General features: G+C 35.2%; 2 protein-coding genes across 5 annotated transcripts in view; one reads left to right on the top strand and one right to left on the bottom strand.

Annotated features, from left to right (window-relative positions):
* Ncapg (non-SMC condensin I complex subunit G) overlaps positions 1–24,125 on the top strand; it is a 71,313-nt gene that overhangs the window by 21,722 nt on the left and 25,466 nt on the right. For both annotated transcript variants that reach the window (XM_026403497.2, XM_026403504.2), the window contains exons 2-10: positions 13,311–13,514; positions 13,928–14,156; positions 16,671–16,816; positions 17,073–17,157; positions 18,524–18,716; positions 19,104–19,253; positions 21,392–21,532; positions 22,672–22,795; positions 23,898–23,987. In XM_026403497.2, the coding sequence (XP_026259282.2) occupies positions 13,311–13,514; positions 13,928–14,156; positions 16,671–16,816; positions 17,073–17,157; positions 18,524–18,716; positions 19,104–19,253; positions 21,392–21,532; positions 22,672–22,795; positions 23,898–23,987 (1,362 nt within the window). The remainder of the gene's footprint in view (positions 1–13,310; positions 13,515–13,927; positions 14,157–16,670; positions 16,817–17,072; positions 17,158–18,523; positions 18,717–19,103; positions 19,254–21,391; positions 21,533–22,671; positions 22,796–23,897; positions 23,988–24,125) is intronic.
* On the bottom strand, positions 854–12,005 carry Dcaf16 (DDB1 and CUL4 associated factor 16). Of its 3 annotated transcripts, none has more exons than XM_026403548.2 (3): positions 11,850–12,005; positions 4,214–4,331; positions 854–3,893 (listed from the first exon to the last, which is right to left on the bottom strand). In XM_026403548.2, the coding sequence occupies exon 3, from the start codon at positions 3,274–3,276 to the stop codon at positions 2,626–2,628; it is 651 nt and encodes a 216-aa protein (XP_026259333.1). In that variant the 5' UTR covers positions 3,277–3,893; positions 4,214–4,331; positions 11,850–12,005; the 3' UTR covers positions 854–2,625. The 3 variants fall into 3 exon arrangements, with proteins under 3 accessions (XP_026259333.1, XP_026259327.1, XP_026259341.1); XM_026403542.2 differs by having other exon boundaries at positions 854–3,878; XM_026403556.2 differs by lacking the exon at positions 11,850–12,005 and adding an exon at positions 4,612–4,634 and having other exon boundaries at positions 854–3,878.

Below are 24,125 nucleotides of genomic sequence, written 5' to 3'. Positions count from 1 at the left end.
CTTATAAGATATTTTAAAAACTAATGGTATGCTCTAAAAGACATTTCATTCTCTAACACTGGAGCAAAAAGTAGAAAGCTAGTTATCAAACATATAAGACAATTTATGTGTCAGTAAGAAAATAACCCAAGTGACTTCTAAGATCCTTAACTACTTAACAATCTAATATCAGAACAGTTTTCCCAAGAGAAAAATCCCTTGGAGAAGACCTACCATCTGTCTGCCTCCCGCCATGCATGGTTCCCCCCCCCGCCCCTTTCTTAGGAAGCAGATGGGACCAAAAGACAAAGTTCAAGGTATCTGGACTACTTCAACATAAAGGCTACCTCTGCACTGAGAGAGAACACCTTTAAATAATTTATTAACATTCACTGGTTTAGAAACCCTGTTTCCTCTCTTCTTTGATAACTATTACTATAAAGAGTGAAAAATTTGTCTTTCTTTACCCTAATTATGGTGACTACATTCAATCAGAGGCCCACACGGAGAATGTAAAAGTGGTACATTTGTCTCCAACGTCAAATCTGACACATAAAAGGAAGCAAAGGCTTAAGGCTTATTCAGGTACTTATTATTTTGTACAACCTGGGATTACTTAAAATAAAGAAACAAATGAGTTCAAATTTGAGTCTTGCCTGAATGAGATGTTTTCTTCTTCAAGTGTGTTCTTCTCTAAAGATGCCAAGACACCTTGTCAGATACTACATAGATATAGATAAATCTGTCTACTAACTGCATTCAATACTTATTTAATGTTGAATATGCCTTATGCCAAGCAGGATACATTTCATTTGTGGAGGATAAATGACCATACTCTGTTCCGCATGTACAAAGATGTTTGTTTATTCAGCTGCCAAGGTGGAAAAAGGCTTCCTTTTTGGAGTGAATAGCAAAAATGCATTCACAAGCAAGGCACTTTTACACACACACACACACACACACACACACACACACACACACAAACATGTTATGGATACATAAACAACACATTTTAATTTTCAGATTTCTTTCCTACCTCCTCCAATCTTTACCCCTAAAAAAAAGGAAAACAGATTTTGTAACGTTTTAAAAACCAATTTCACAGAACATCTATATAGGAACAGTTTCTGATACATTCAGTTATACTAACAGTATGATATAGGTCCAGGTCAATAATTACCATGAACAAGTTTTTTTTTCCCCTACTTACTATAATACTCTTATTTTCCCCCTTAAGACAGGATAACTAAAGCTCAGTAGAAATACTTATTAGGTTATAAACATTGTTCGCTCTCCTTAAGCTTTTATATATTTACAAAATTTGTGATTGCATCACTGCTTTATTTTTTTTATTCAACCTTGTACATAGCAATTATGGAGAACAAGAAAAAGCAAAACTAAAATAAAGAGAATATATGATACATTTTTAACAATATGTTTTATGATTCCCTTTAGATGCCCAGTTATCCACAATGACACACAAATTTCACTTTTTATTGTAGGATATGTCAAAAAATTTAATGGTCTCATGCATTTTATTTTTGTTGATCTCTATGTTTTGGCTCATAGTAGAATCATAGGCAATGTACTCAAAGGCATATACTCTTATTCAGTCAGAAGAAAATCAGAAGTTAATCTACTTAAAAAATGCTGCTAAAATGCTTAATTTCAGATGTGTTAGGCTGATTCATTAATATTAGAAGGGTTTTTGAAATGTTTGCAATGGATGTGGAAAGGGCATAAATTTCTGCTCCATGAAATGTAATACAGTTGAAATGTTTTAATCTTTTACCAGTTGATAGTGAAACCATATTCTCTCTTAATCCTTTTTATCTTTTTTGAATATATTTTATTTGCGCATGACAAAAGTCTGAGTGCCAAGATTCAGGAAACATACTCCCTACAGAATAGTGGACTGTTATAATTCAAGGGATGATATTATGGGCCAATTTAGACACAGAAAGCCTGGTAAAAGCCTATGATATAGAATGTTCAAGTTGTAAATGCAGATACCTTAATAGGTTTAGAGTTCGTAGGTTAATTTTGAAAATACACTCCCCATAAAAAACAGGAACCCCAAAAGGTATATCGATATAAAACCTGAGAGAAAAATCCACATTCCTATCACTTTTGCTCATGTAATTACTCACTTTAACTACTGCTGTAGAAATGAATGTTGAGAAGATCATACTTGAAAAGATTTTAGTGGGAGTAGCTAATTTCTTGCTTTCTGGTGGTTGAATCCCACCAGTCTGTTCTGTTGATTCAGTAACAAAAGGGTGATGGTTTATTTTTTCCTATCCATTAATAACCAGACATCTAACAAGTACATTCAGGCAGGCAGAACAAAATGAAGTAGGGTGAATACTAATTGTGGAGAATATTCAAGTTAGCTTTTAAAATATGTTTTCTTTTGACTAATTCTTTACTGAAGTTCTCATTTTATCTCTAGGGTTTGTCAGAAGGTATGCTTACCATACATATTTTGTATAGCTGAAATACAGGGCCCTTGGGTGCTTTAGCTTGTTAGGACATGGCAATTTGGTTGAGAAGGCATTTCTTTCTCAGCTATAGCCTGTGTAGTAATTAATTTTGGACTCCCACTTCAAATAGCAACATCAGAGATATCAGGGTGAACGGTAATCTTTATAATGAAGCAGTTAGGAGTTTGTTAACTGCCTTTTGGAAGTCAGTGTAGGAATAAGTAGTGTTGATGGGTTCGGTGCGGGTGGTTTCCTTTACTGTTTTAGTTAGCCAGCCACAGCAACAACCAGAAACACATGAATTAGGATTTTGTTTTAAGTATTCAGGTATGGGAGTAGCTCTGCTCAATGTTCGGCTTAACTGTTTGGTAGCAAACTGCAGTGCTCCATTTAAAGAGGCATGATCTCTAGAAAGCCTGCTGGAACTTGTAAGGGGCTTTTGAAAAGGTGGGACTCCACAAGAGGCTAAAGGGGGCCATTCAGGAATTGGTTCCAGTTTGGGGACACAATGGGAACAATGGGAGAGTCTTAGACCTATCTCTCGAAGTATATGAACTGGTGTACTTGGATCCAAGAGTTTAGCATGATACAACCAGGAATTAGGATTTAAAGGTTTCCAAGTTGTAGAATATTTTAAAAGGCACTTAACCTGCCAGGCAAGACTCTCAAGAGGTGTTAGGTTGGGCACCTTGGGGTCGTCTTCTTCTGAGGAATCCCACTCTTCTCCAGAACTCTCATTTAGGTAGCTAATGTTTTCTTCTTCCTCACTTTCTGATTCTGACAAAGGGTCAGGAGAGGGATTTCTGGGACCCATTAAGAAAAAAGTAAGAAACCAGAAAAAGGTTAACAATCTAAGCCAGCAGAACAATGACTAACACTGGCGAATAGAAATAAGATGACAAATCTTTTCACCAAGATTAATTTGTCAGTCCATTATACACACAGAGTATGCCTCTGGCCTACACCACTGTGCAGTTCTTCAAGATTATGATGTATATTCTTCACTTACAAGGTAGACATCTTAGTCTCAGGACCAGTTCAGCGAGTAAAATTGTTAGTCACTTACCAGTGGCACACGTCAGAGTATCTCCTTCAAATCCTGACTACCCAAGAAGAGAAGGGTCCTCAACTAGGCATGCTGATTTTCTTGGCGTAGTTTCAACGGGTAGTGATATTATCAAGAGACACTTTGTCCACTCCGTTTTGTTGGCAGTGACATTAAATCTACTTGGTAATAAAAAGCTCAGCAGTTGTCTTGGTTGTCCGCTGGTATGGAAACTTATGTAGAATGGGGATGATGGGATGAGTTGTCAAGAACATCTGATAGGCAAGGATCTGAAGTTTTCCACAGGTGAGGTAAATGCCCTTGGAAACTCCTGACTTAGTGGTTGGACTATATGGAAAAGTAGCCTTAACCTGTGAATGAGAAAACTAGAGACTTGATATTAAAGTCTGAAGGCATTAAGTAACATTACCACCCATCTAACTTTACACAAAACCAAGAAAATGAATGCTAAGCAAAAAAGCCTAGTTGATTTTCTCCTCTCTACGTCATAGGCTTAAGCCGATTTTCCTGTTGGGAACTCTTATAATCACAAAATTAGGAAAGAGCTTGGGGACATTTTAATACTTTGTTGGAACAAAACTAGTCCAGTTTGTTTTTAAGAATACAGTTCTCACATAGAAAATTACTTCTGAAAAAAACAGATCCCTTATGCCCCAAAGCCCAAACTGAGAGTTTATCTCTTTACCTTTAGATGTACTTGTTAGGATTAGTTTTAGAGGGTCTGTCCTGGTGATAGAGCTGCTAGATGTTGGAACTCTTGATGTGGTCTCAGAGACTGAGTCATACGAACAATCTTATATAAGCTGTTCCAGAAAAAGAAAAACAGCATGAAAACTGACTAATTTCTTTTATGAGAATAAAAAAATTAACTTCAAATCTAGAGACATATGAAATATAACAAGCATAGGCTCAATGCATTTTCTAAAACTCTATTACTTAACATAATCTAACAGTACCTTAAAGAAAATAAAAAGAATGTTATAAGTAGAGCTTTTCTGGGAAAGAAAGAAGAATTCAACTTTAGAAATTTATAAATTTAAGTTTCCAAAAGTGAAAGGGAAAAAAAGATTAAAGTTTACTTACCAAAAACTATAAGCAAATATGATCCCAAATGAGATATATTCCTTTAAAAAGTGAAATCAGAGTATGAATGATACTGTCTGACATGGTACTGAAAATGCTAGTTAATGTTATAAATAAATGACAGGTGCAGGAATTGGAAAAGAATCCATAAAACTATTAATTTACACTATTAATTTCAACATCAGGAACATTAACAAAAAATATATTATATAGTACATTTAACAGTAGGAAAAACAAGTGTCTCCAAATTTATAAAGGACATAAGGACTAGTTAATAATATATAAGACCAAGTAAGACATAGAAATAGAAATATTCCATGCTCTTGGAGATGAAATAAATAAATGCTACAAAGATACTAACTTTAATTTATACAACTCTGGACAAACTTTTGAGGAACTTAATAAAAATGAACTTCAATGTTTATATAGAAAGAATAAAACTTCACACATGGCCAAAGCAGTAAACAGAGGAGAAAAGTTTTTTTTTTTTTTTAAAGTTCTTTTTTTAGTTTTATATATAAAATTAGGAATCATTTGACATAACTACAAAAGCATGGAATATAATTTGCTCTAATTCAGTCCTCAGTACTTCCCCTTTTCCCCTCATCCCTCCTAGACCTCTTCCCTCAACACTACAGAACTTTCTGCTAGTAAAGGGCGTTCTTAATCTTCAAACTATTAATTATAAAAATCTGAAAAATTAAAATAGGATGGAATGTAAGATCAGACATAATTCAATAAAACAGAACACAGTCACATATAATTTGGGAATACAGTATAAGAGCGGTACATAAATTCAAGGGGGAAATGGATGCATTTTAGCACATTTATTGGTACAAGTGGCTCAAATGAAGAAAAATAAAACTGTACACCTATATAATGCCAGGTGTATAGGAGGATAAAACCTAAATGAGGATGGTAAAACCATATAGTTAATCAAATATAATAGATGAGAATACTTTTGTGATTGGAGGCTGATGTTATGGTTTGCATCTGAAAATTCTACCAAAATTTCATGTGTTGAAGGCTTGGTTGTCTGCGCAGCAATGCTCAAAGGTGGGCTTTTGGGAAATGACTGAATCACAAGGGCTCTCACCTCATCAGTGGATTAATCCACTGGTAGCTGAATGGACTACTGGGAGAGGATGAAAACTGCAGGCAGGTGGGACAGGGCTGGAGGAAGTAGTTCAGTAGGACATACCATGGGTACTATATCTTGTTTCTAGCCTGTTCTCTCTGTCCCTCTGCTTCCTGATTGCCAGGAACTGAGCAGCTTCCTTCTGCTATACTCTTCTACATAATGTTCTGCCTCATGCCTCACTTCAGGCCCAAAGAAAGGATGCCAGCCAGCTACATACTGAAACCTCTGTAACTGTAGCGCCCCCGCCCCCACAAAAATCTTTCCTCTTTTAAGTTGTTATTGTCAAGATATTTTGGTCATGGTGACATAAAGCTAATACAGTCAGGGAAAACAAACAAAATAGCATAGAGCACAGGACCAAACAATGATTAATTCAATGACCAGAATCAATAATACCTGGAGTTAACTAAAGATATCAAAGACAACATTAATTACAAATTAATTTTTTAAAAAGGGTTGGGGCTTTAGCCCAGAGCTCAGTGGTAGAGTGCTTGTCTAGCATACTTGAGGCCCTGGGTCTGATCTCTAGCATGGCAAAGGAAGAAGAGGGGAAAAACACAAAACAAACTAGTAGCAAATTCAATTTAAAAAATGGGCAAAAGACAAGAATATCCAATTAACAGAAGAGAAAATCCAAATGGATTAATCATATGATAACATTATGCTATTAGTTTGGTGAAAATTAGAAGGCTAGATAACATAAAGTGTTAGTGAGTTCCCTGTAAGAAGTGGCACTGTTGGTGGGATTGTATATTGGTATAACCATTCTGAAAAGAAATCTGGCAGTAATATTTAGCCAAATTAACTGTACAGCTCATGATCCAGCAACTCTACTTTTGGGTATATAGCAAATAAATTTTCCTTAAGACCAACAAGCATTAGGATATACTCTGAAGCTCTATCAGTGATAAGGAATTAGATATATTCTAAGTTTTCATCACTAGAGAGGATAGATAAAATGCAGTAGAAGCACATTAGAAATATGCATAGCTAGAAATATATGTAACAACACAGATGGACTTTAAGGGTATAGTACTAAATGAAAGAAAATCAAGAAACATTATCAAGATCTCATTTGTATTATTCTGAAGGGGTAGTATACAAAATAAAAGTCAGTGAATATCTATAGTTTCAAACACACTGAGTTGTGCTAACATGGTCATATGGTATGGCTTTAATTAATAATTTTTTTATATGCTTCAGTTCTCAGCACAGTGTCTAGCATATATTAAGGGCTCAATAAATGTTGTTTGAAAGAATTAATAAAAGTCAGGTACTGTGGTATATGCCTGTAATTCCAACAACCCAGAAGGCTAAGGCAGGAGTATCCCAAGTTTGAGGCCATCCTCAGCACAATTATCAAAATCCTCAGCAACTCAGTGAAACCCTATCTCAAAAAAAAAAAAAAATTAATGAGGGAATGACTAGGATCTGAAGTAAATAACCACAGAAATGTTGTTTTATTCTTGAGAGAGAAAAACCCCCAAGTTGTATTTTGGTGATTTAGTAATACAGTATACAAGAAACAAACCTAAAGAGCAAGATCAACAAATATGATGCTACTACAGCAAAACAAAGGCAACTCCTTATAACTTTAAGAAACATGAATATAAATACTTTTTTTTGGGGGGGGAGGTAATGGGAATTGATCCCAGGTGTGCTTAACTACTGAGCCACATCCCCAGCACATTTTAGTTTTTATTTTCAGACAGGATCTCACCAAGTTGCTTAGACTGGCTTTGAACTTGTGATCCTCCTGCCTCAGTTTCCTGGGTCACTGGGTATAAAAACCTTTTAAATCTATGTATTATTACCTAGTTCAATCTGAAATGAATATTAACATCTGTCACATACTGTTGTCTTAACTTTATTGAGACTAGAGAAGGGTTTTAATTGTTCTTTGTGCTTTTATTTTTACTGTTTTCATTTCAAGCAGATTGCATCTATAAAATTATTTGGGTACACTTCAGTTATTACTCAAAACATTCTAAAAAATGGGTTACTCCACTTTTGAAATCAGCAAAAAGGCAGAAAAAGTCTATGTGAAGGCATACCTAAATCCTAGACCTAACAAGGAACCCATTACTGTTATCCTTAACAGTCCATGTACAAAATTTTTCCACATTGTTTATTCTATGCCATTATATGTTCAATGTATGTAACCTGCTTTTCAGTTTTCCTAGGGCTCATGCTGAGAGTTTGTCTTGAGTTTCAGAGACGACTTTGGACTTAGACTTTTGGGAAATGGTGGAATCGTTAAGATTCTTTTCTTTTTTTTTTTTCTCCTTCTTTTGTTATCTGATTCAACTCAGGGGCATCTGACTACTGAGCCACATCCCCAGCCCTATTTTGTATTTTATTTAGAGAGAAGGTCTCACTGAGTTGCTTAGCACCTTGCTTTTGCTGGGTTTGGCTTTGAACTCACAATCCTTCTGTCTCAGCCTCCCAAGCCACTGGGATTACAGGTTTGCACCATAATGCATGGCTGATCCTTAAGCCTTAAAAAATAGACTATAAACACATTTTGCACTGAGATGTGCATGAGCTTCTAGGGGCCAGGGGCAGAATGTTATGTTTGATTCAAAGTATTCCCCCAAAAGCTCATGTGTGAGACAATGCAAGAAAATTTAGAGACGAAATGATTGGGTTATAAGAGCTTTAACATAACCAGTGCATTAACCCACTGATATCAATAATTGTAGAAAGGTAGGGAAGGTATGGCTGGAGGAGGTGGTTCACTAGGGGCATGCCTTGGGGATTTATAATTTTGTCCCCGGTGAGCTGAGATCTGTGCTTTCTGATCACCATTTCCTAAGCTGCTTTCCTCTGTCACGCCATTCTGCCTTGATGTGCTGCTTCACCTTGGGCCCAGAGCTATGGAGTCAGCTGCCTATGGACTGAGACCTCTGAAACCTTGAGTGCAAACTAAACTTTTCCTCTTTTCAAACTATTCTTGTCAGGTCTTTTGGTTATGGTGACGATAGAGCTGACTAAAACACATATCAAAACTGAATGTACTCTAACATTGCTGGTGGGACTGCAAATTAGTTCAGCCAATTTGGAAAGCAGTATGGAGATTCCTTGGAAAGCTGGGAATGGAACCACCATTTGACCCAGCTATTCCCCTTCTCGGACTATACCCAAAAGACCTAAAAAGAGCATACAACAGGGACACAGCTACATCAATGTTCACAGCAGCACAATTCACAATAGCTAGACTGTGGAACCAACCCAGATGCCCTTCAATAGATGAATCGATAAAAAAAAATGTAGCATTTATACACAATGGAATATTACTCAGCACTAAAAAACAACAAAATCATGGTATTTGCAGGGAAATGGATGACATTAGAGCAGATTATGCTAAGTGAAGGTAGCCAATTCCTAAAAAACAAATGCAGAATGTCTTCTTTGATATAAGGGGGGCGATTCAAAACAGAGCAGGGAGGAAGAGCATGAAAAGAAGATTACCATTAAATAGGGGCGAGAGGTGCATGGGAATGGGAGAGAGAAGGGGAATTGCACAGAAGATGGTAGCAGACCCTCATTGTTATGCAAAATTACATATAAGATGGTGTGAGGGGGAAGAAAAAAGAGAGAAATGTGTCACAGTAGATTGGGTAGAAAGAGGGGAGGGGAAGGGAGGGGGGATAGGATGGGCAGCACAATACAATAGACACTAGTATGACCCTATGTATAAACGTGGCTGTATAACCAATATGATCCTGCAATCTGTACACGTGGAAAAATAAGATTAAGATTACGTACCCCATTTGAATCAAATGTATGATGTCAAGATCATTGTAATGTTTTGAGCAACTAATAAAAAAATAAAAAAAAAACGGAATGTACTTTATACATTTCCACGTACAATTTACCTTTAAAGAAATATTGGTAATTGATACCTTTAATACACATCTTTTCTTAGTGTTTGTTATTTTTTTAGTCAAACTAACTTTACCAAGGACAGGAAGAAATTCCCATAGTTGTTATTATTTGTTCTCTTCCACAGCACTAAAAACAAGGCAAAACCCATGTAAACTTTAGAGTGGTAAGACTGTGATGTTTAAATTTAATCTAGCATCTTTAAAAAATTTTCAGATTATAATTTTCAAAAAATACTGAACAAAAGCATGGCACTAATCATAAAAAAAAAAAAAAATGAAAACAGGCTGACCTCTGGTGGCCAGATGCCTCATCCTTTAGTAACTAACAAAACATTATGAAGTCTCTCATTGATGGTGAGATAGTCAAATAAAATGTACTACATAATACAATTAGAAACTTTACAAAATAACAAAGGTAGCAAGCACCCAAACACAAAGAGAGGGGTACAATTAAAGTCATCAAAATAAGTAAAATGTCACCAAATATTAGTTTGTTCTAATGGTTTATCAGTTAATGTTACATTAAAAAAAATGGTATATGAACTAGTTCCCCTAAAGTAAAGGAAGAGTTCTGTGCAGTTCACTACTGTAGCCACTAGCCCTGTACCACTAGCTCCATGGGCCTACTCAGTGCCTGAAATGTGGTTACAGTAAAATAGTACCGAATTTCAAAGACTTAGAAAAAAATGTAAGTTATCTCAATCATTTATATTGATGACATGTTGTAATAAAATTGAGTATACCTGGTTAAAAAATTAATGCCTTTTCTAGGTTTCTTTTACCACAGCTTTCTAAGTATTCTGCCTTTTAGTTATAGTGAGATTATCTATGCTCTCCTTATAATCTGTGCATTTTTAGGCCTCTATGCTTTTACTCTGATTAATTTGAATACCTCTCTTTTCTTTAAATTTAGACATCATGTTAATTTCAAAATTACAGGCAACTCACTTAACTAGCACTTGAATACTGAAAGTTTCAGGAATTAGGGACATGAAGCAGAGGAACATTATTCTTTGGCAGATGGTCTGTGCCTTGGCTTCATCATCTTAAAGGAGACTGAAATTACCTTACAGGGGTTTTTGTAATGATTTAATGTTCTCTGGCACATTGTTACTATTAACATTATCAATATGAATAAACTTAAAAATCATATTGACTGCAAAAGCCAGTTATTCGTATAACATTTAAAACATCCAAATCACTACAGTCTATTCATTCAGCGATATTTATTCATATGGTTAATATATAAAAATTTGCATGATCAAAATTAACAGTAAATTTTAAAATATCTGTTATTTCAGGAAAGGTTAATTCAAAAGTTGTACAGGCAACTTTGTTGTAACTTTCTATTTCTTCACCTGGCAGTGGTTACTGAGGTGTAGGGGAGAAATGTTTCTTTCCGTCCTAGGTTCTTTGGTTGGATTAGGAACTGATAAAAAGACATTAACAACAACAAAAGCACATTTAATAACGTACACAGGCACAGAAGACTCACAAGACACTGAGACTAGAAGGGTCAGATGACTGAGGCATCCTGAACTACAGAAGGAAGAGGGGCTTGGGGTTTTTAGGAAAGCAGGTGGTGCCATAGTTAAGGAAAGATGCGGAGAGGTTATGTATGGGGATGCTTTACAAAGACAGTTTTAAGAACTAATCCTGATTTGCGGTTTCTCAGAATATAACAGCCAGAAATACGCCAAGTAAGCACTCTCTAGTGACATATTTTGGAGGGGTATGTCCTGAGCCTCAACAGAGGTATTCCTTTTTATTGGAGATCATTTCATTAAAAAAAAAAAAAAAAAAGGTTTAAAGACTTCATTCTCTTAACCACGACCCCGAAGACCTCTCTCCCTGCGATCTCCTTTGTTTACTACACCGAGCTCCCGCAGGTTTGTGAAGGACGCCGGAAAAGCTCGCACGCCCGGAGCCAGCGGCAGCTCGACTACACCGGGCTGCTCCTCCTCACAGGTCCCGCCTCCATTCGCCGTGGCAAGTGCCAGGCACCCTAGGCCAGGACAGAGGGCGGGACAAGGGCCGCAGGGTGTCGGGATCCGGGGAACTCGGGACGGCTGGCTTCTCGGAGAGCGCCGGCCGCGCCCCGGCTTCGCCAACGCCCGGTCCCTCCTCCACCTCCACACGCATCCCTCCTCGGGTTCCCTGCCCCGCCGCAGGAGCGGAGACGGTTCCCTCGGCTGACTCCCTGTTCTCACCGTGGAGGATCCTTTCTGCTTTCTCGCCTCACGCCCAGCCACGCGAGTCCGCTAACGCGTAGCGCCACCAGCCCTGTCCCGAACGTCGCACCAAGTCTCCGCTTGACATCCCTGACGGCACCACTTCCGGTCGAACCAACGCCTCCTGTCCTTAGAAACGCCACTTCCTACCGGGAAAAACGGGGGGCGCGGGGGCGGGGAAACACACCCTAGGCGCATGCGCCCAAGTCGCGGGGCTCTTAGTGGATGGACTCCTTTCTTCCCGCTCAAGCATCCTAAGCCCTCGCGGCGTTCTCGCGATGTTTCAATCTCCCGCGGGAGTTATTTGAACGCTCTGGCGGTAACCACGCCCTGGACGCTCAGAGGCCGGCCTACGGGAGTCAGTGGAGACTAGACTGCTGGGTTTCGGAGCCCACGGCGGTCATCTAGGCGCTATGGGAGCGGAGAAGAGGCTGCTGCCGATTAAGGAAGCCTTTCGGCTGGCACAGCAGCCTCACCAGAACCAGGCGAAACTGGTGGTGGCTCTGAGTCGCACCTACGGCACGGTAAGCTGTTCTGCCAGCGGCCCGCGTCTGAGCGCCGCGCCCCACCTTCCTCCGCCCAGCCTCCCCGAGGGCCTTCTGTCGCTCTGCGGACTTGATGCATCTTGCCTCCACCCCTATTCGCTGTCGTGACCCGCGGCTTACAGTGATCAGGCCACTTGCCCGAGTCGCCGGGGGCGCTGTCCACCCGGGGACCCGCCCTGGCTTTTCTGCACTGACCCTTCCCTCCTCTCCTGCGATCTCCGGGACGGTTTGGGCCATTAATCCTGAGCCTGCAGTGAACCTGGAAGGCGCCGAGGCACCGAGCGTCAGTGGGCTCGGTGGCTCTGCCGTCGTTTCGCAGAAAAGCCCCAACCTCCTGCCACCGCCAAGCTGGAACCAGTCGTCAAATGCCCATTAGACATCGGAACTTAGCCCTTCCCTTACTATGTGTCTTGAGTGGAGCCTAGGGAGCAAAGGGACAATGATTTTGGGGAAGAGAAGGTATCTTGATATCAAAGAAAAATTGTAAGGAAGTATAATAGGGCTTTAAGTAGGAGATGGGATAGAATGTGAAAGTTTTACCAAGGGAAATTTCCAGGTGATAGAAAGGGCTAAATATGTAGTGTTGGTTGTGAGTTCATGAAAAAGCAGGTTTATACTCCAGTGACACTAAATGCGTAATGAAAATTTTAAATTTAAAGAAAATATAAGAATTCTTTAACTGCCAAAAGTCACTCTGGTGTACACTCTGAGAGGTGCAAATTATAGTTTAGAGAGAAATTGGTGCAGACTTACTTCTTTGTTTTTGCTGTTTTGGATAACTGAGCTTACCAATGATTTTAGTTTGTGTTTTGGCTAGTGCTCTCAGTATTAGGGTCATGTTGGGTTAAAGGATCTTAATCAGTGCAGTTTATGAGGGGTTTCTTTTGTTTTTCAGATGGATGATAAAGCAGTTTTTCATGAGGAGTTTGTTCATTACCTTAAATATGCTATGGTGGTTTATAAACGGGAACCAGCCGTGGAGAGGGTAATAGAATTCGCGGCAAAATTTGTTACTTCATTTCACCAGTCCAATTTGGAAGATGATGAGGAAGAGGAAGATGGTGGCATTTTAAATTATTTGTTTACTTTTCTCTTAAAGGTACTTATGAAAACTAGCACCTTGGGGAAGTAATGTAGAAACTTTTACTTTAAATTTTGTATATGTCAGGACAATATCTGGTGATTGAGAAAATATCTGTGAATGAGTAACTCTGGTTAACAGTAAAAGGTGGGCTTTACAAATAACTTCAGCATCAAGTGTTTGATGATCTCTTTCAATCAGTTCTCACTTGTTTTCAGTGAGTTTTCTATTTTACAAGTTCTTACAAATAATTTGTAATTTAGTAAATACTTTTTTTTCAAACTGTCAAACTGAATAAAAAGTATCTTTATATAGTTATATATAAATGCCTTCATAGTTTATTAGCAAATAATGAATTACTGTTGTCACTTCAGGTGGCATTGAATATTTAGGAATGGTATGTTGACTAGGAATATTGGTTTTTATTTTAGTCTCATGAAGCAAACAGCAGTGCAGTCAGATTTAGAGTATGCCAGCTCATAAATAAGCTTTTGGGAAGTATGCCAGAAAATGCCCAGATTGATGATGATTTGTTTGATAAAATTAATGAAGCCATGCTTATTAGATTAAAAGATAAAATTCCAAATGTGAGAATACAAGCAGTCCTGGCTCTTTCACGACTTCAGGATCCCAAGGATGATGAATGTCCAGTGGTTAAAGGTATGTGTGACCTCCTAAATCTTTTCAGTTTTTATTGATTTTGTTAATTTTTCAGCAATTGTAATTTTTTTTTTAATTTTGAACTACATATATATGTATATGTAACACACACACACACACACACACACACACACACACACACACAGAAGAGTAGAACACCCAAGTAGCAACCACTACTTAAAAAAATGTATTTAAAAAAATAGAACATGGGCTGGGGTTGTGGCTCAGTGGTAGAGTACTTGCCTCGCATGTGTGAGGCACTGTGTTTGATTCTCAGCACCACATATAAATAAAATAAAATAAAATAAAGGACTATTGAAAACTAAAAAAATATTTAAAAAAAGAACATTATCAGTGTCTTTGAAGTCGGCCTGTCTGTATCTCACAATTGTATACCTGTCCCTGAGAAGTAATTATTATTATTGCTTTTTTGAAAAAAAAACTTAATTTTTAGTTGAAAAACATAATCATATGTGGCTCTTGTAAAGTTTTGTCTATCATTTTGTGTGAACTATACTATATTTTTCTTTCAAAATTATTTTTAATTTTAGTGTTTATATGTGATACTTTTTTAATGTATTATATAGCATTCTGTTGTTTGGAGTTAATAGTTTATTATTTCTAATCTTAATGTATTTTTTAATTGTTTCCAATTATTTTGCTTTTAAAAAAAATTGTTATTATGAATTTTCTTAATTACATAGCTTTTGGTATGTATGTTCAAATATTTTTATAAGGTTTATGCCTAACAGTGGACTTGGAATATATGTGTGTTCAGCTTTATTAGATAAGGTATGAGTACTCTACATAGTGATTTACAATTAATATTTCAAGTAATAGAGCATGAAAGTGTTCATTGATCCATATCCTGTCAATATTTAGTAATATCAGATTTAAAATGCAGTGGTGATGTGGGTGTATGTTTGCGTGTGTGTATCCCATTGTTGCTCATGTTTTCATATATTTAGCAGCCAGATATAGTCATGTGTCATGTAAGTATGGGAATACATTTTGTGTTCTTAGGTTGATTTTTCTGGTTGTGTTGTTGTGGGAACATCATAGAGAGTACTTATACAAACTGGATGCTATAGGTCAATTTTTCAATGTGCTTTCTTGGTGCAATCAAGAGATGTGCTGAACATGAGATGTATGAGACTACTGCCAACATGGCATGACATTACTTTTCTACAAACACTTTTTTAGTAGTGGAAGGCGTATACTCTAAACCGTAAAAAGTATGACAAGTACATAGACCAATAAGAAGTGTTTTATTAGTGTCATGTATTAAATGCTATACCTTGTATGTACTTTGTTTTATATAAATGGCAGTATAGTATGTTAATTTATATTTGTCATCACAAACATGTGAATAATGCATTATGATATGATGTTACCCACAGCTAAGATGTAACTAGGTGATTGGAATTTTTCAGCTCCTTTGTAATCTTATGGGACTACTGTCACATGCTTTTAGTCTGTCATTGACCAAAACATCATTACACAAGCATTATTATTTCTATATGATGCCTGTCAGTGTGTTTTATCCATTTATCTGTTTTTTATTTAAAAATCAATTTTTAATTGATTTATTGGAGTTCTTTGTATATTCTGAAAAGAAAATCCTTAGATTATATGATTTACATATGTCTTCCAGTTTTTGCTCATTCTTTCACTTTTCTTTAGGTGTCTTTTTTTGAGCAGAAATTCTAGTGTCAGAATTATTAACTTCTGTTAGGATTTGTACTTTTGAATCCCTTATTTAAAAAAAAACTTTACCTCTAGAGTCATAAAATTGTCAATTTCACTTTTCCATATGTGCTAGATATATTTTAGACACTTTTGTGCTTAACTATTCACTTGTCCTTGTTACCAGTTTTGTAATCAAGCTTGATAGCTTGTAGTATTTGGCATTTTGGGGTGTAAAATGATATGCATAATGATGTTGTATAAAACATATATGTTTGATAGTCAACATGTACTTGATAATGAAGCTGGGGACAATGTGAAAAGTACAAGAATAAATATAATTAAGTATAAGAAATGGATTTTGTTTTAGTGAGGACCACCAGAAGTTATTTTTACCATGCATTCATTAAAAATTCAAATCATGGATCCTAATAAAGCCATACTAGTTTAAAATAAACTGCCCACAAAGTAAATTTTCTTTTCACTTTTAGGGTTATTTTTAGGTACACCTAGTTTATTTTTAATTTTTCGTTCTGTCCTTAGAAGGGAAGTTGGGGGCTGGGGTAAGCGGTAGCGCGCTCGCCTGGCATGCGTACGGCCCGTGTTCGATCCTCAGCACCACATACCAACAAAGATGTTGTTTCTGCTGAGAACTAAAAAAATAAATAAATATTAAAAAAAAATTAAAAAAAAAAGAAGGGAAGTTGGTGGAGAATATTTTCAGTTAAAATTATGTGTGTGAGACTAAAATATGTAATTTAAAAAAAATTTAAAATAAGACTTGTTAAATAATTTCTTTAGTACTAAAATGTATTACTTTATTTTTAGCATATGCTACTTTGGTTGAAAATGATTCAAATTCAGAAGTTAGGCGTGCAGTGTTATCATGCATTGCACCCTCAGCAAAGACTTTGCCAAAAATTGTGGGGCGCACCAAGGATGTAAAAGAGTCTGTCAGAAAACTGGCTTATCAGGTAAATATATTCAATATTTTTGCAGGCATATTAAAAGAAGCCATTTTCTTTAAGTACTTTTGGAAAATACTTAGCACATAATAGTGGTTTCTCTAAGATTATGGAGAGTATAGATAATTTAGGTTGAATTTTTGTCCGAGTTTTTTTTTGAGATTCTGGTTAACTTACTAAGATGAATATTATTTATATGACTAGTTAAGAAATCTATAAATTGTGTTAAGTTTAATGACCATCTTTTTATTATTACCTTTTTAAGGTTTTAGCTGAAAAGGTTCATATGAGAGCAATGTCCATTGCTCAAAGAGTAATGATCCTTCAACAAGGTCTTAATGACAGATCGGGTAAGATATACATCTTTATATATGAAAGTTTTACTAGATTTTGAAGTCAGACTAACTGGGGTTTAGGAAACAAGTATTAGAAATTAGGGTGAGTAAGCCTGTCATTCCCATAAACTTGGTAGAAGTTGGTGGATCATACAGAAAACATTTCATTGTGTTAAAGATCTTAGAATTTTGAAGGAGCTGAGCTTTCAACCTTTCTGTTTCATAGATGGAGAAACTATATTTAGGTCTATGGAGATAATTAACATCAGAAGTTAGAATCTTTTTGTGGCCCCCCCCCCTTTTTTTTTTAGTTTTATTGATTTTATTTTTTTAAATACACAACAGTAGAATGCATTGCAATTACAAAATACAGTACAGTTTTTCATATCTTTGTATATAGAGTATGTTCATGCCAATTCATGCCTTTATATATGTACTTTTTTTTGCATTGCAATTCTTATTCCACAAATATACCACAATTTTTCATATCTCTGTTTATATATAAAGTATGTTGACACCCAATTCGATTCTTCATACATGTATTTTGGATAATGATGTCCATCACATTCTACTGCCCTTGCTAATCCTCTGGCCCCTCCCTTTCCCTCCCACCCCTCTTCCCTATCTAGAATTCATCTAATCCTCCCATGCTCCCCCCTCCCTAACTCACTATGAGTCAGCCTCCTTATATCAGAGAAAACATTTGGCATTTTTTTGGGGGGGATTGTGCCCTTTATCTTTCTTAAAATTTGTGTATCTTGGCAAATACTTGACAGACCATATACTGGTGCATTAGGCCAGTATAATATCCCTCTCCCCATCTGTTAAACTACAGAATCTACTTATAGGAATGATGTTTTAAAATTCCCAACTCTGATGGGAAGGCCAAGATGGTGCAATTTTGCTATAGCAAGAAAACAAACTTTTGTCTGAAAAACATTGTCCAAAGTCATTGAGTAGGATAGTCTTAAAACCTAAGACAAAGGTTTGTGCATTGATGTATATTTGTTTAATTCACTTCTGCAAATAGAATTGTGTTATAGGTGCAACAAAGTAGAATAATAGATATTATAAATTCTAGGCTAATACCTGGAGCCCATTGTCTTAGGGTAGAGGGAATGCAAAATTTTTTAATTGGGTATTTGGTGCTGAACTTTTTCCATTTGTAGTTGGAAGTGAGCATCATTATAACTTTTGCAGTATCATTGTATTTTTCTTTTCTTTATTTAATATGCTTTGTTCTGCTTCTTAATCTATTTGTATTGTAAATATCATCTTGATGTTAACATCAATCTGAAAGAAATTAATGAAAACGGATGAAGTACAGGAAATGAAAGCTAGGGGGAGCCTTTGTTTATCTATGTTTCAAATGATCCAACAGATGCTGTGAAACAAGCAATCCAGAAGCATCTTCTCCGGGGCTGGTTACGTTTCACTGAAGGAAATATCTTGGAGTTGCTTCATAGGTTGGATGTGGAAAATTCTTCTGAAGTGGCAGTGTCAGTTCTTAATGCCTTATTTTCAATGACTCCTCTCAGTGAACTGGTGGAAATCTGTAAAAACAATGATGGCAGGTACATAAGGGATTCATTATTTGAATTGTGCTTATGAACTTCTGCAAATAAAATTAGTTTTTCCTCCCTATTGCTTTATATCAATATCTTTAATTTTTTTCTAGTTTTCCCCCCTGTACTATAAGAATGCATTGATTTATTATAGACTGTCTACTTGAGCTGTGATATCCCATTTTATTATTTTGATTTTTGCATTAGCCTTCCCTGAGAAAATCCAAAAACATGCATCCCTATTGTATATTTGTTCATTGTGTGTGGATAATTAATTTATGATGTCATTAAAAGAATGGTAATTATAAAGCAAATCTTTTCATTTTAATTTTTATTCAAAATTTTAACTAAATATAAAGATTATTCTTTTTCTTATTGTCTTCTTATTTAATGAAGGAAATTGATTCCAGTGGAAACATTAACTCCTGAAATAGCTTTGTATTGGCGTGCTCTTTGTGAATATTTGAAATTACAAGGGGATCAAGGTGAAGAATTTTTAGAGCAGATTTTGCCAGAACCTGTTATATATGCAGAATATTTACTGAGGTATATTTTTTTTTCTTTTGGTTTTTATTGTGTTTGTGTGTCGGTCTTAGCCCTTTCTTCAAAGTCATGCTTGATTGGGAGTAAGTTAAAAACCCCTTTTTAGACAGGTAGAGATAAATGGGTATGTATATTAGGTATTCTGGAGAATATCCTATACTGGTCAGTAGTCAATATGTTTATGGTTTTATTCCCCAATGCTGTTGAGACATGATTATGAATATTTCTCCATGAAATTAATAATAATGGTGTGTGTTTTTTTTTTAATTCATTGGTAAACTTATTATTATGTGCCAGATAGTAAATGTTTTCCTATCTGTGGGCCATATATTCCCTGTCAAAATTACTTAGCTATGGGGCTGGGATTGTGGCTCAGCAGTAGAGCGCTCGCCTAGCACATGCAAGACCCTGGGTTTGATCCTTAGCACCACATAAAAATAAATAAATAAAATAAAAGCATCGTGTCCAACTACACCAAAAAATAAATATTTAAAAGAAATTACTTGGCTCTGCCACAGTAGTGCAAAATTTGCTGAATACATTATGTTAATGACTTGAATGTGGCTATTTTCTGATAAAATTTTATTAATTTTTATGACACTAAAATTTGAATTTTGTATAATATGCAGTGTGTAAAAACTTTAAAAAATTTAATAGTAAGAATTATTTTTGGCTTATAAGATGTACGAAAATAGCATAGTGGATTTAGTCCTTGGGCCATAGTTTTCAACTCTGGGTGGGATTTTATGGCCAGTTTTAATATTAAAAACTTACCATGTAGATTTTAGTTTTAAAGTTTAAAAATTTGTTTTTCTTAAATTTTTTGCATAACTTATTTCTATACATTTCACTTTAAAATTATCAAGTAAAATATTCATTCTTGTAAAAATTCAAATTACAAAAGTACATAAAATGAAAATATTGAGTTCTCCTTTTATTTCTTGCTTTCCCAATCCCATTGATTAATTGATTGATTAGTTAACAACTAAACAATGTGGGATATGTACTTTGAAACCTCCTTGCTTATATATATTACTGTAAATGTATACATAGATTTTTTTTCTTGTTTTTTTAAATATAGCATACTAGCCTGGTGTATTGGCTCACACCTATAATCTCAGCTATTTGAGAGACAGACACAGGAAGATCACAAGTTAGAGGCCAGCCTGTGCAACTAGTGAAACCCTTTCTCAAAGTAAAATATAAAAAGAGCTCTGGCATAATATCTCTGGGTTCAATCTCTATTACCTGCCCCACCCCCACACAAATAAATAAAAGAACAGCTCTATAAGTATGTGTGTGTGTGTATACACTCTTGTTTTCCGTTTATTTATTTAATTTTTTTAAGTGTTGATGGCCAAAGGCATTATATGTTGTTGAATATAAATCTGTATAGTCTTGACAAGAGTTTATTGTTCCATAGTACATTGGTAGCATTTAATTTATTTCTCTGTTAGATATTTAGGGTGCTTCCCATTTTCACTGATTAAAACAAAAAGTCTACTAAGCTTCCTTGTAAATGTCTTAATTTTGCTTTCAAGTAGCCTTTTTTTTGGTTTGTTTTGGGGGGTTTTACACATGAGAAAGGGAGACCTTTGTGATAGGGTATTGAATATAATCTTGATATGACGGTTGGGAAAGGCTTCAATTTGGGCAATGAAAGGATGAAAGGTAGTTAATATTGATTTTTTTTAGTAGTACATTCAATGAAATAAGAACACTACAGAAATGAAATAGGGTCCTAAGAAAGGATAATGTACATTTATGAAATTGTTCATTTAAAAATTTTTTAGTTGTATTCATGGATTACTTGTGTAATTACTATTATTACTATTATTTTAAACGAAAGAACGATTGTTAATTAGGTATAATGAGGAAAGTCTAGATTTTTATGACTAGTTGGACTTTTGGACAAGAGATTCAGAACTTGAATATTTTTAGTAGAAAATACATTTTCTAATTCTTTAGCTCCATCAAAAGTTTGCAAAGTTCATTATAATAACATTTATTATTGAATGGGTATAAACTTCATGTTTTTAGAATAATATTAATTGAAAAAGATCTTTTTCTGGCCTAAAGGTGGGAATCAACTTGTCTTTGGTGTCCACTAGATCCTACTTTATTAATTTTGCTTGTTTTAGTTATATCCAGAGCATTCCAGTAGTTACTGAAGAACAAAAAAGTGATTTTTCTTACATTGAAAATTTGATGACAAAAGAGTTCATAGGTCAGCAATTGATTCTGATTATCAAGTCTTTGGATACCAGTGAAGAAGGAGGAAGGTATGTGTAAATGTTAATCCTTTTTCATATTTACTCTTCTAATTTCCTATATTGGAATAATGGTTTTGTTATAATAATTGGACATATTTACCCTAGCTCTCTAAGTGTTTTAAAAATTTTTCATTTTTCTTTTCTGTATATTTCTATATGTATATATACACATAGACATATAGTTATGTGTCATTTAACAAAAGGAAACATTCTGAGAAATGTGTTATTAAATATTGTTGGTGTGCAAACATCATGCTGTGTACGAACAAAAACCAAGATGGTGTAGGTTGCATGATATGGCCCCCTGGTGTAATGAAGAGACTATAACAAACACAAGGCTGCCACCAGCGTAACATAAAATGGAATACTGTTTTATGGTAGGCTTTTGTTTTAATAAGTAGAAGTACACTCTAAAATAATGATGAATATAGTATAGTAAATACGTAAACCAATAGCTACTCACCTATTATTAAATAAATGTATATTATTAAATAAATATATTTATTATTAAATATATACAATAGTACTCGTTTATTATTAAATATTACATACTGTAACTGTACAGAATTGTATGTACTATGCTTTTATATTGGTAATATTGTGATAGGTTTTTATTTTTTATGTCAGCATCACCACAGAGTAATGTGCTGAACTATATTACTGTGGCTATTGTGTCATTAGGCACTCTTTTAAGCTCCAATTTAATCTGATGGGACTCTCATTATATATGTAGTCTATTAACTAAAATGACACTGTGGATCATGATGGTGTGTGTATGTGCATGTATATGTATGTAAACCCACTTGAGTTTCTTCAAACTAAATTTTTTTTAGCTTTTAGTTAAAAAAATCTCTATTTGTATTTATTTCAGAGAGGGCTAGTAGTACTACTTTCTAAAAGGTTTGGTTCATGTTTGGGACTTTGTCATTTTATTTTGATTTATTAAAGATTATAGGGTGGTTTATAAACTTTGTTTTGCAGATAATGAATTTTTTTTTTTACCTAGTCTGTACATATGGATTTTTTTTAACCTATAGTGATAAACGTAAGTGAAAAAACTGAGATAAATTTAAGTAAGTGAAATGTTAGAAATAAAATATGTTCTATCATAGTGATATTTAAATTAAAACAGATCTCTTTGATTGTAGGAAACGACTGTTGGCTATTTTGCAGGAGATTCTTACTCTTCCCACAACTCCTATATCCCTAATTTCATTTCTTGTGGAAAGACTACTTCATATCATTATAGATGATAATAAGAGGATACAAATTGTAAGTGATTTTGTTCATTGTTGATAAAGAGGTTTTGGTCAATGACTTTTAATTTCTCTTTAGAACTTTTTGTTTTGTCTAACAAGTTTTTAAAAATTAAAAATCCATATATCTACCTCTGTCTCTCACTCTTTCTCACACACATACACATTTTTAACATACCTTCCTCCTTTGGTGGGTCTATTACTCTGTTTAATCAGTTTAAAGTAGAATAGGTTTGGGAGGAAGTGAGTAGTAGTAGGATGAGGTTTTGCCCATGAGGCACTGGGTACTGCGGTTCTAAGAGTTGGCTGAAGTCACAAATACCTGGGTTGAAACCCCTCTGATACTTTCTGACTTTGTGTCTTTGGGCAAATTACTTGGGTTTTTTACTCAACTACAAAATAACAACGAAACCTACCTTTATTGTTTAATGAGGTACTACTCATAAAGTGCTTGGTAAATATGGAAATAAATTTTATTTACAATACTGTTTTCAAAAGTGTTATTTTTTTCTAGGTTAGCCAAAAGAGACCTGTGTTATTTTCACGTAATTATGTAGTCTGAGTTGCAGGTTCAATTCTTTCTACAATGTAATTCTTAGTGATTATCTAGCATTTGCTACAGTACTTTGAATTGGGAGGCAGCCTTTTCCTGAATTAGCCATCTCCAGTGTCCAAATGGCTCCTTGTTTATGCTATTAATATTTATGCATTGTGTACTCAGTAGAAGAATAAAAGGATATTCTACTTTTCTGTATTTAATTCCCACAAAGCCAGACAAGAGATGAGTTGAAGAGTTTAGACAGAATTTTAGTTTATAGTGTCTAATCATGGGCATCATAATTTATTTTTTCTGTTTTTCAGATATCATATGAGGGTTAATTAATCTTTAACATCTTTGTGCCTATTTCCCTTCAGATATCCTCAGTGTTTAGTCAGATGTGTTCAGTCTTTTTTGTTCTAAAACTGTCTAGCAATCAGAATGTGTGCTACTTTTACCTATATATTTTGCTCTGTTTTTCTGTAAATGACATATGACAGATAATACTTGGAGTTTCATGTAGCAATTTGACATCATTTGCAGATATGTAAATCTTATAATTTGAATTATAACTTATCAGGTTACAGAAATTATCTCAGAGATTCGAGCGCCTATTGTAACTGTTGGTGTTAATGTTGATCCATCTGATGCAAGGAAGAAAGAAATCAAGGTCAGTCTCTTTTATATAAAGAAGTGTTTGAGTAATGTAGTTGTGCAAGTCTAATTCCTCTTACAATATGATTTTGTGATATTGTTCACAAAGTCAAATTATTTATTGCATATCAAACTATAAAAGTATTTACAAAGT

This window comes from Urocitellus parryii, chromosome 10, assembly GCF_045843805.1.
Source record: "Urocitellus parryii isolate mUroPar1 chromosome 10, mUroPar1.hap1, whole genome shotgun sequence".
In the NCBI taxonomy this organism is placed as follows: Eukaryota; Metazoa; Chordata; class Mammalia; order Rodentia; family Sciuridae; genus Urocitellus; species Urocitellus parryii.
The sequence above is the reverse complement of the archived record's forward strand: the minus strand, read 5'-3'. Positions and strand labels throughout refer to the sequence as shown.

Bases quoted from the DNA above. Each gene is read 5' to 3' on its own strand.
- Dcaf16 (XM_026403548.2), bottom strand. From the start codon at position 3,276: ATGGGTCCCAGAAATCCCTCTCCTGACCCTTTGTCAGAATCAGAAAGT.